The sequence below is a fragment of the Aquarana catesbeiana genome, linkage group LG09 (assembly GCF_042186555.1).
Source record: "Aquarana catesbeiana isolate 2022-GZ linkage group LG09, ASM4218655v1, whole genome shotgun sequence".
NCBI classification, from domain to species: domain Eukaryota; kingdom Metazoa; phylum Chordata; class Amphibia; order Anura; family Ranidae; genus Aquarana; species Aquarana catesbeiana.
The window spans coordinates 169,202,796-169,214,950 of NC_133332.1; the positions used below are offsets into that span (position 1 = coordinate 169,202,796).

Sequence of the window (12,155 nt, forward strand, 5' to 3'; positions counted from 1 at the left end):
TGCCAGAGCCGCTATGAAGCTGACAGAGAGAAGAGCCAATCACAGGCACTGTGAATATTCCTGATCTCTGCATGAGCGGACTGCAGATGCAGAGATCAGGGAAATGTCACAGTGCCTGTGATTGGTGGTGGTGCTGCACGCTGTCAACTTCCTTGCGGGCTCGGACACATAGACTTGTGATTTAGAGACATAGAGATTTATATATATTTTGTTTTAAACATAACACGCCTGAGCTCATTGTTACCCTGAGCGGAGAAGATATATTATATATCATCATATATTGTCATCAATATTATGAAATGAATAGTATGCCGTTTGCAATAAACTTTGCATAAAATATTTAATTTGCATTTAATTTTAATGGTTAAAAAAAAAAAATCAGGCAAAATGGTCGGCCCTCACGCATGTTCACTTCATTAAATCTGGCCCTCTTTGAAAAAAGTTTGGACACCCCTGTGTTAGGGTGACTGACTGCCTCTCTACAGATACAATAAGGTAAGTAAACGTTGTCACCCTAGGACAAAAAGTGTGTCACTGGCAGGATCATCGGGTAAAAAAAAAAAAAAAGGGAAAGTTGGAAAACACTAATGCAGATCCATATCCAAGGACTGGTAATCTGCAATATATTATTTTTTGTGCTGTAGTTCAGACACACTTTATTAACCAGTTCGGCTCCAGAACTATTTTTTTCTTTGGTGCAGAGATGTAAAAATCCAAATTTTTGGCAATAAATTTATATAAACCCCCAGAACATTATATATTTTCTGAAAGCAGAGGCCCTGTAGAATAAAAAGGTGATAGTTGCAAATTTTTGTTTGACGTGATATTTGCACAACTGTTTATTAAAACGCAAATTTCCCGGGAAAAAAAAAATATAAAATGAGTTTTAGTGCAAAACCACGCCATATATTACCCATTTTTGGTTAAAATATAAAAGATGCAGTTGCACTGATGAAATAGATATTATGTGCGCCTGCAATATCGCCAAAAACTCACCATAGGTGATGCCTTAAAAGCAGTTGCAGTTCATCAATTAACTAGGAGCTGTGCAAAAAATTATTGTTCTCGTTCTGATGTTCGCGTCGATGTCACAAGTGTGGTGAGACTGCGGTTTACTGGGCAACGGGGGTTTTGCAATTTTTTTTTTTAATTGCAATATATTTTATCGTTTTATTTATTTTTTTCCTTTTTTTAATGTAATTGCCATCACAAGGGGTGACAGGTACTCCTTTTGGAGACATAAGGGGTTTAATAGACCCCAATGTCTCCCCTGCCCTTCACACCATCTAACCAAGTACAGACTGGCTTGGTTAGATGTCTCCTGGCTGTTCTGGTCAGGAAAGGGTGCATATGAAACAGGAAGTGACATCACTTCTGGTTTCACTGTTTGCATGCGAGATCGAGGCATGGATTTGACACGGTCTCACTGCAGTCTCTCTCCCTCCACCGGCGGATGTGTTCCTGGGCGTTGGTAAGCACAGGGCAGCCCGGGAATCACGGGAGGACAACGGGCGGCACCATGCGTTCGGCTGTGTGAAAGTGGTCGGCAGCTATGGAGCTGCCGCATCACTTTCACTTTGAAGCCGGTCGCTGGCTCTACAAAATCCACACAGGCTGATGGCTGCTACTGGTTCACTCTTTGGACATACATAGTACACCCAAAGAGCTGAACTGGTTACGGTCCTTTTTCCCCACCTGCAGAATGCTGACAAGATGGCTCTAATCTCTGCGTGCATGCTGCCCTGTGCCATGGTGGAATGTAGTAGTAGGATCAGTACCTACTAAGTGGTTACCAATCATGGTGATGGTACACAAACCTCCTCTACTGCATGTCACATCATATCTCTTCTTATTCACAACAGCTACAGCTGTGAGGTGAGGAGATATAACAGGAAGTCACAGAAAAAAAAAAAAAAAAAGATAAAAATTGATAAAGCTAACAACAAAATTAATATGTCAGGTAACAGGTTAGCTAGTTAGTCAGTTAATAAATAGGTTAGTGTTTGAGGCAGAAAAATGTTCTCCCTGATTTTTAAGCATCTGAATTACAGCCAGTCCAATACTAGTAACGTCTAATATCTAGACGTCTAAAAATGTACACACACTTGCTTATCAACCACACAGCACTAATGTATGTATCAAAACCTAACCATATTTGTGGTCCCTGCATTTAGGACAAATAGGAGAAATTGTTTACTAACATATTTGTAGTAGTATTAATATTACAAAATGCACAGCAAATTAGAACTGCATGTTTGTGTTTTGTCCAGTTCTCTGCTTATATAAACAAAAGTTTTTTTTTTTTTTTTTAAAGTGATTGAATTAAGGCCCCATATATGAAATTGTAAAGATCAACTGGTATGCTGGTATGTTAAAATAGCTTAACCACTCTCAAAATCAGCAAAGAAAAAAATATGCATTTTGGTTTTTGCTAGAAAATTACTTACAGCCCCCAAACATATACATATATATATATATATATATATATATATATATATATATATATTTTTTTTTTTTAACGACAGGCCCGGAGAACAAAATAGTGGCTGTTGCAGTCTTTTATGTTGCATGATATTTGTCCTGCGTTTTATCACGCAAATCAAGGAAAAAATAACATTTAAAGGATCATCTTTTAAAAAAAGAATGAAACTTTTTTTTTTTTTTTTTTGGTACAAAGAAAAGGGAAGGAGAATGATAAATGCACACCTTTTTGCAGTTAAAAAAAAAAAAAAAAAAAGTTCATTTATTTATTTTTACTTGGAGCCTGTAAAGCATTGCACCCATGATTAGTAGATCGCAGGTGCCATACAGGACTCCTGCAGACTTGTCAGTGTATCTGTCTGCTCGTACCTCATACGGGCAGGCAGATACACACTTACAGGAAGAGACAAAGAACTAAAAGCCGACAGCCACAAAGGCTGTCGGTACTTGTAGATTCCCATTTACAGAACTCTGTGACTGATTGGTGCGGCCAGGCAAGCAGAGCCCCGCACGGCCAAATTTTTTACAAATAGTACCTTTCGAGTGGGAGGAGAAGATCCCCCATTTGCTGTTACTAGAGACAGCAGAGTGGGAACATGTTACACCCTGTGACTAAGGTGGTATATTGCTTTCTTGGTATTACCTTAAGTGCTTGTAATCTTGCCTGCTCCTCTTCCAGAGCCAGTTGCTTTTCTTTTTCATCCATTCTAGAAAATGATAAACCAGTGGAAGCTAGAGAAGATACTGCACTGGATAATGTGCTGGCTCTAACGAGATAAAAAAAAATACATATCATTGCACAATATTTCTTCCTCATAGGTTAAATGTAAATTTGAAAGCAAGAAAAAAGTAATCTTGAATCCAACACTACAGTTACCAATTTTTCATCAAAGCAAAACTCCAATTTTGAGAAAAAAAAAAAAAAAACAGAACTACAAAACAAGTAATTTTAACTGCATGTTAATAAACATTACCTTTCTATTTTAATCAGCACTGATTTTACAGAATAGGGGGTGAAATGCAATATGGCTACCTGGAGACTTCTGTAATCTGTATGGTTTAAAAAAGGTATGAATCTGCAAAAACTGCTTTAAAGCTTTTTTTTTTAAACAACAAACACTGTATACTTACCTGCTCTGTGTAATTGTTTTATATAAAAAAGTGTCCCTAAACCTCATCTTCTGGGGTCCTACACCTGCTATGGGGGTATTTGTGTGGGCTCAATTCTGAGCCGGGCTGTGTGTGCCCATTTTGAAACATATAGCACCGCTCGACCCTGCCCCCCTGCTCAGACGTTTTGACTGACAGCAGCAGGACCCAATCGCTCCCTTGAGCTCAGTCAAGCCTATGAGAGAGGGCAGAAGAGCTGCTGCAGACAGAACAGCGCTGGATCAAGAGCTGGGCTCTATTTAAGGGGGGGTGCCACCACTGAAAGGTTTTTTTTTACCTTAATTTATTTATCTATTACAGGTACATATATAGAGCTGTCAATTTAAGCATAACTTTACATATTCGAGGTAACAAACCTTTTCCCTTTACAACCACCTGTTTACATTTGCATTATCTGCATCTACCGTGGATCGCTCTTTAGAGAGCATTTGACATCACCTGGTTTGTCACCTCCTCACAGCATGTATTGCATGCAGTTGTGGGTGCTTGAAGTGTGACCTGCAATGGGGGAGAATATTTGGTATGCATGTGTATGCCCCCACCTGCTGCCTTTGCAGCTTAAGGGGAGCGGATGGGGGCAGTAAAACGTGGCTCAATTGCATGCATTTACCACCCCCAAACACAAATGTAAACAAGGCCTAACACAGTTGAATAACTATCTCCTAGAAGGGATTTTATTATATTCAACTGAACTCAACATATATTTTAGTGACCAAACAAACTATGTTACAGTGCAACTCACCTGCTAGCAGCTGACAGTTCCTTTGTCTTTTTACCTTCAAGGGATGCCAAGTGCTGTTCAAGTGCCTCCAGCAAACTGCTGGGTGCCTGAAGAGGAATAGTTGCCAGTTAGTGATAACCAAACACTGGAAATAAAAGTGCAGTCTTAAACAAAAGTCCACGTTTTTTACATGAATTCCAACTAGATACCAGGGCATATGTTTCTATATAGCTGTTCCTTACAAGCAATACATACATTTTATATACAGCTGAATAACTTGCTACATAAAGCAGCACAAGTTCTCGGAGATTACTTAAATCACATAGACATGTAGCAATACCCTCTCTGGGACATGAATAGCTAAAATCAATGAGCCTTGACCATATTCCAATTATGTAGGTCAGTTACATCCACCATTATTGTTTGGAATAACTTTAACTGTTTTCTATAGATTATATACACACACACACAAAATCTTTGTTTTACAGACAATCATGATATGCAATACATGACTATGGCTTAGCTAAAGAGACAGTACAGCACAAGTTTGCTTTACAGCCCCTCTTGTGTGTATAAACCTCCTAATGAGGTGTGTGATAACAGATGGAAAAAGGTTTACTTTTTTTTTTTTTTTTTTTTTTTTTAGACCTAGCCATAAAGAAAAAAAATATACACAAAATCACTAAACAATACCTTTAAAAAAATAAATAAATAAAAAGGCCCGTATACACTTATTTCAGGGTTGTACATATTCCAATAGCCAGGTATATAATCTGTCTATAACATTTACACCTGGTAACTTTTTCTATCATTGTCAACAGGTAGCATATGATCTGGCCAAAAAAAAAAAAAGCCCTACAAAAAGCCCTATAACTACCACCGACTGATCTGGAACATACACTAGTCTGTCCATCCACTGTATAAAAACGCTCCTTTAAAGTGGTATTAAAACACTGACAGGCAGGGTTTTTTTATGACATTAGAGGCCTTAATGATCACTTGTTATGCTTCCACCTTACTCAGCAGCAGCTTAGAGTACATTTACAGCACCAGATCTGTGTGGTGATGAAGTAGCTGCCCTGTGCATGCGCGGGAGTGATGTCATCATGGGCTAGCCATTAAAAAGACTGAACAGACCAAACCCAGAAGGAAGACCGGGAGAAGATGGAACTGCCCCAGCACTGGAGGGCATCTTTTGACAGGTAAGCCTGTCATAATGTGCTAGTATGTATTGCACTCTTGCACTTTATGGCATAAACTTGCAAATAAAATAATTAATTTTTTTAATGAGAAATTCACCTTTAATAAAAAAAAAAATAATAAATGCACATTTTTTTGCAGGTAAAAAAATGCATTTATTTTATTTTTTCTAAGGAGCCTGAAGAACATTGCACCCAAATTTAGCAACCTGTGGGTGAAATCTCAGGCTCCTGCAGAACTCAGTTAGCTTGCTTGGGGCTTCTTTATATTTGCAGTTGACTTTGGTGACCTCTGCTTGACCAGATTTGTTTGGGGTGCGACTGCTGGTGTGATTTCCGGTCAGCATCATGGATGTTAACCTTTGGTTTTTAATGCCCGATGGCTGTTTATAAATTGTGATCCACCACACCAGTGATAATATTCTGCATATTTTACACCCCTGAAGAAAGAAATTAATTTTGGAAAATGTGTCGGTTGATTCCTGTTTGATTGGTCCATGAGAGACTATTGTAATATCAACAGGCATTGTGGAAAACCATTCCTTTATTATTCGTGTTATTCCAGTGTGAATCATTTTTTATTGTTGGTAAAAATAAATTTTGTACAAATTATTTTATATATATTCAACTTTTCCACACATTGACTTTTGTTGCTTATGGCTGATAACATCCTCTGGGGGGTTAGATTAGATTTATACATTGTATTTGGAATGATAGCCTAACAGGTTTCTGACTATACCTCTATTTGTTATGCTTTTCTATGGGTCATGATCTTTCAGGAAATGTATGGCTTAGGGGGGGTCTTTTACAAAACTCTGAAAGCTGTAAATTAAAAATGAAAGAATTTTAGAGAAATTTGATTCTTTACATTTTTGCATATGTTCAAATTCAACCATTTCGCAAAAAGGCGCAATTGAAAATTTACAAATATTTGTTATTTATTAACACAATACAGATTACGCTTTCATATTTAGTAGGAATTTAGCGGGAATTTTGTAAAATTTGCTGTGTTTGTATCTGCTAATGATGATTGTAGTGCATTTTTAGCAAAAATATTGTTTTGATAAATATTTGTGCAAATATTGCGGAGCCTTAAAAATCAGTAGGACCTTTTTTTTATTCTACTGGTCATTTACTTTCAGACAATGTATGGTGTGGGGTGGGGTGTCTTTTACAAACTCTGAAAGCTCTAAGGAAAAAATGGTCTGGCCACTTGAGTTTAAAAGTGGAGCACAGGGCCTGGCAGCGAGAGGGTTAATTCCACTTTAGGATTATAAAACATTTCTTTATTTTCATTAATATGATCACTGTTCATTCACACAGCCACTCATTTTGATACAACACCCAGATCAGTGTATTGCTATCTAGTTTCAGACTTTACAAATCAATGGCAGGTTGAGAGGCTCTGCAGTTCTGCACATGTAATTGCACATGGAGTGATTACCTTCAGTTAGGGACAATTTGTAGTCCTTGGACACAGTCTGCTCATCTGTCCCTAGCCGGATTAATCAAATACATCAGTTGTGAATGGTGTCATCCTGTTATTGATTTGCACAGGCTTCCTGTTAACAGCAGAACGTAAACCCTGGCCACACCCATCGCAGATGGGACAATGTTCTTGACACTGTACTCACACGGCTGTATGACTCACCCCCAATGCTGTATCATGGGATCAAAAAACTACTTAAGAATGGACTAGCTGAAAAAGAGACACCTTTATGTTCTGCCCTAACAATGAAGGAAACAAACCCAAATATAGATCAGTTTTCTATATGTTTCCTGTAGATCTCCAGTACAGAGTTATAGTTCACATGTATCATTTTTTTGGTGGTAACCATGTTCAGATAAAAAAAACACACACACACACACACACACACACACACACACACACCTTGTAGCTTTACCTAGAATACACTTATATCAGTCAATAAACAAATCATGAATCTGCATCTCAGAGAGGCATAGTAGCTTTAAGTATTTGGCTCACTGCTATAAACTTTTACAAAACACATCTCAATCCTCAGCTACCTGTTGACAATACATTTTGACCAGGCCCAGTCTTATGCATTCTTACCGGAAGAACGTGACACTGTGTTAGAATGAAAAATCATGGAACAGTTACGACCCGAACCCCCCCCAGTTGATGATGACATACGAGTTCACCAGTTCACATGAATAGTTTCCATATATAAAAATTATATGGAAGAGAAAGCTTCTCAGGAGAATGGTTTATGGCTAAAGCAACAAACAGAGGAAGGAATTGGAAATGATAATATATAGATGAATGTGAAATGCACACTGACCTGAGTAAGATCTGGAATATCACCCTGATCAATTCCAACTTGCTGAGTTCACAATAAAGGGGGAAAAGAAAAGTGTACATTATTTCATGCAGTGGCAATGGAGAGTGCTGTGGGTTCTGAATGTTTACACACACATATTATGATGGAAAAAGGGACTTTACTAAGGTAATGGACTGGTACAGTGGCACTTGCTAACCACAAATATCACAAGCGTTACAAAAGTAATCAGGCAATTTAAAACTTGCACGCATATGCCAATCGTTGAACTGTAAATATCATGCAACTGCTGCTAATGCAATTCAATACAAGTATGAAATAGAGTAATCAAACTTTACATTTCGGCAAGAAATGTTATATAAAAATAACAAAACAAAGGTTGCTGTTGGCCACAAGACAAACCTAAAGGATGACAATGGTATTAAGCAGGATAAGCATTACTTAGGTGGTAGTAGCTTTGTGTTCAATGACAGTTTGCAAACCAAGATTCTTTTTGCAGCATTCAAATTGTATCGTCATGCACAATCCATGCTACTGTACCAGTGCCAAGAGCTAAATAAGGCCCCTTTGGTGCATGACTGACTGGACTTACCTCTGCCACTTTAAGGAACTCTGACAGTTTGGTCATACGGGCTAGAAATTTCTTATAGATATCTAATGCTTCTTTACACTGGTTCTTCTTCATGTCAAAGTACTTTTCTACAGGAAGTAAAAATGGCACACAAATATATTGGGATTAAAACTGTTTCAATGGAAGTAAAAACTGAAATGTGAAAAGGGTAAGTACACTCATAAACCAGGGTTAAAATCAACAACATACAAAGACACCCACAACTGCATCACCAACCTCATCTCAAAATGTCACTTAAACCATCCTCTCTACTCCTCCCAAGACCTCCTGCACTCTAGATCCCTTGTCACCTCCTTCAATGCTCGTGACTACAGCAAATCTCTTCTCCCTGCCTCTCACTGACAGGAGTGACTGCAATGTGACTCCCGTCAGCAGGGCTTTGTTTCCCCCCCTAGAGTGCAGTGATACTCAGTACCCCCATCTCTGTCACCAGCCATGTGCTCACCACTGTCACTTGTCCTAAAAACAGAAGCTTGCCTCCTGTGCTTCTTTGCATCAGCATTTACTGCGCATACATTTTTTTCCGAATGCGCATGCACGGGTAAAGCTGATGCAGAGAAGCAGGTGTTTTTACAAGAGTAAGGTCATGATGTACAGTCTTTCATCCAAATTTAGGGGCTATAAGCAGCACGTGCATCTCCCTGGGATGGGAAAGCACTGGGAGATATATATATTGGGCATAAAAAATGTCTATTTTAGTCCGTGTGCATAAACCCCTTAAGCTGTACACAGAGATAAGACTCTGGCTATTGAGTGAACCATATTAAATAAATAAGCATCCCATAATGTGTAGACTCTAAGCTGACAATCTTCTGCAGAGAGTAGCAGGCACAAGAACACCTACAAGGATGCTCTTTACACATCAACACAGCTGAAAGTTCTCTACCACTCCCACCCCGCCATTTTATTTTCATTTATGGTTTTGCTTCCAGCCATCGCTCTTTCCAGAAAATTTAAAAGTGAATGTTCTACATGCAGTTGAGCATGTGTCAGAGTATAATTCAGGAGTATAATTTTACACACATCCACCAGCTGCTTAAAATGAAAGCTATACATTATACAATTTTTTTATTTAATTTCCTTTAGATTTACCTTCAACCATGTTGCACAAGGGCCTGCCTGATTGCATACAAACTGAAAGCATTTAGGTTTGACCTTATATGAATTTGGTAAGTCTAATCGAAAACTGTAGAAGAAAATTGTATAGTGTATGGCCAGCCTTAAAGAAGAAACTTTTTATAAAACATGGCAATAAAACTTGAGCCAAACATACCTAGCAAATTAATAACACCTTCATTGTAGGCAGCAAACAACCTTATAGAATCCTTGAACAGAAGCATGAAGCCTGTATTTATGACACCATTCGTTAATTCGTTTGGATTTGCCTTTAAATGAAAAAAAAAAAAAAGAATTCAGAAAACATGAAAGTAAAATGGTAGAACAAAAAAAAGCCTCATATTAAAGTATGCAAAAGTATGGCAACTATCAGCCACAAGGAAGGCTGTGGTCACATTAGGTTACAGACTTATAAATGAACTACCAATACTGATATATAAATAACATAATACGAAGGCCGGCCATAGATAGAGCAATTGGAGGAAAGAAATTTGCTTGATTCTCCCATCAACAGACAGTGTTTACAGGGGAATCCCTCCTGCTGAGCCATTGTATGCTCCCGTCAGGGTGGGGGAACGATGACTACATAGGGATTATTGCTAGCGGTCTTGCATAAGAATACCCAGGTATAGCCCTCATTAGAATAGAGTACAACATAGTTCTATTTTCTATAACCAACATAATGCTCATTCTGAGGATTCAAACTTGGGAACAAAGCTGTGATTTTACATTATCCAACCTTATACAACAGGGAGAGATAGATTATATCTATCACACACATACATGCACACACAAAGGGTATACATACACTACTGTGCAAGTGTGAAACAATGCTGTAAATTAAAAATGAGAGAAATCTAAATCGAATATATAATCACATTTGGTGTGACCACCTTTTGTATTCAAAACAGCATCAACTCTTCTACATACACTTACACACCGTTTTTGAAGGAACTGGGCAGGTAGGTTGCTCCAAATATCTTTGGCGCACTAATCACAGATCTATTGTGGATGTAGGCCGCATTAAATCATTTTGTCCCTTCATGTAATCCCAGACTGACTTTGATGTTGAGATCAAGGCTCTGTAGGGGCCAAATCCTCACTTCCAGGACTCCCTGTTCTTTACACTGAAGATAGTTCCTAATGACATTGGCTGTATGTTTGAGGTCGTTGTCCTGCTGCAGAATAAATTGGGGGTCTTCATGATGGTATGGCATGATGGATAAGTATCTGCTTGTATTTCTCAGCATTGAGGACACTATTGATCCTTTTAAATCAAACCTCCGATTCTATTTGCAGAAATGCAGCTCCAAATTCGCAAGTAACCTCCACCATGCTTCACTGTTGCTTGCAGAAATTCATTATTGTAATGCTCTCCAGCAAACAAACTACTACAGCCAAATATTTCAAATTCAGTCGAGAGCACCTGCTGTCATTTTAACTGCATCCTAGTCCCTATGTTTGCATTGAGTCGCTTAGCCTTGTAGACAGTAGATGGGTGTACCTGGATCACATCGGTTTCTGACAGTTCTGTGCTGATGGAACTGCTAGACATCTTCTGATGTCAAAGGGAAATAAGCATGAGGTGTCTCATCTGCCACATTAAATTTCCTTGGCCGACCACTGCATCTACAGTCCTCAACGTTGCCCGTTTCTTTGTGCTTTTTCAAAAGAGCTTGAACAGCATGTCTTGAAACCCCGGTCAGCTTTGAAATCTTTGCCTGGGAGAGACCTTGCTGATGCAGTATAACTACCTTGTGTCTTGTTGCTGTGCTCAGTCTTGCCATGGTGTATGACCTGTGACATGAAACGGTCTTCTATACCCTCATATTTGTGGCAGAGTTTGGCTGTTCCTCACCAGCCTTCTACTACACAGCTGTTTTTAATGACTGTTTCAACCTATATATGAATGATGATCATTAAAACCTGCTTGGTATCATTGGTTATTCATTCACCTGACTATAATCCTACAAAATCCCTGACTTTGTACACTTGCACTAAGTGTGCAAATGTAAGAATTGATGTTGGTTTGAAGCCACACACCAAATTTTCATTGGATTAAGATTTTTCTTCTGTTTGCTCATTTTTTAAATTGATAAAAAATAAGCAATTAAAACATTTTTTCTTTGCAGCATATCTTCACACCTGCCTAAAACTTTTGCACAGTACTGTACATACATACACACACACACACTTACATCAAAATCTAGTAATGCATCCAGTTGGTTCTGAATGATTGGAAGAGTTTTCAACAGCTTTTCTGTGGCCATAGTTCTCATCACCCCATCTATCCTAAAACACAGAGAAAATCAGTTAGTTATTGAAACCAGCAATAGCTATGCAGACTGCAGCTAAGAATGAATGCTTCGGTGACCTACCCTCTTTTCATTTTGGTAAAGTCGACAGCTACAAGTCTGTAAGAAAGTGCTTTTTCATTTAAATATCTGCTGTAACGCCTTATGAAAGTTGACATGTCATAACCTAGGAAAAAAAAAAATGTAAAACATATTTACAGAAGAAATTATATTTTCATCAAA

At 38.3% G+C, this 12,155-nt stretch overlaps 1 protein-coding gene across 4 annotated transcripts in view; it reads right to left on the reverse strand.

Moving 5' to 3' along the window:
• The window catches only part of LOC141108129 (phosphatidylinositol-binding clathrin assembly protein-like), a 147,957-nt gene that overhangs the window by 78,240 nt on the left and 57,562 nt on the right, over positions 1 to 12,155 (reverse strand). For all 4 annotated transcript variants that reach the window (XM_073599401.1, XM_073599400.1, XM_073599399.1 and 1 more), the window contains exons 4-10: positions 11,997 to 12,099; positions 11,817 to 11,910; positions 9,776 to 9,887; positions 8,464 to 8,570; positions 7,875 to 7,916; positions 4,394 to 4,479; positions 3,125 to 3,248 (exon numbers count right to left, since the gene is read on the reverse strand). In XM_073599401.1, the coding sequence (XP_073455502.1) occupies positions 3,125 to 3,248; positions 4,394 to 4,479; positions 7,875 to 7,916; positions 8,464 to 8,570; positions 9,776 to 9,887; positions 11,817 to 11,910; positions 11,997 to 12,099 (668 nt within the window). The remainder of the gene's footprint in view (positions 1 to 3,124; positions 3,249 to 4,393; positions 4,480 to 7,874; positions 7,917 to 8,463; positions 8,571 to 9,775; positions 9,888 to 11,816; positions 11,911 to 11,996; positions 12,100 to 12,155) is intronic.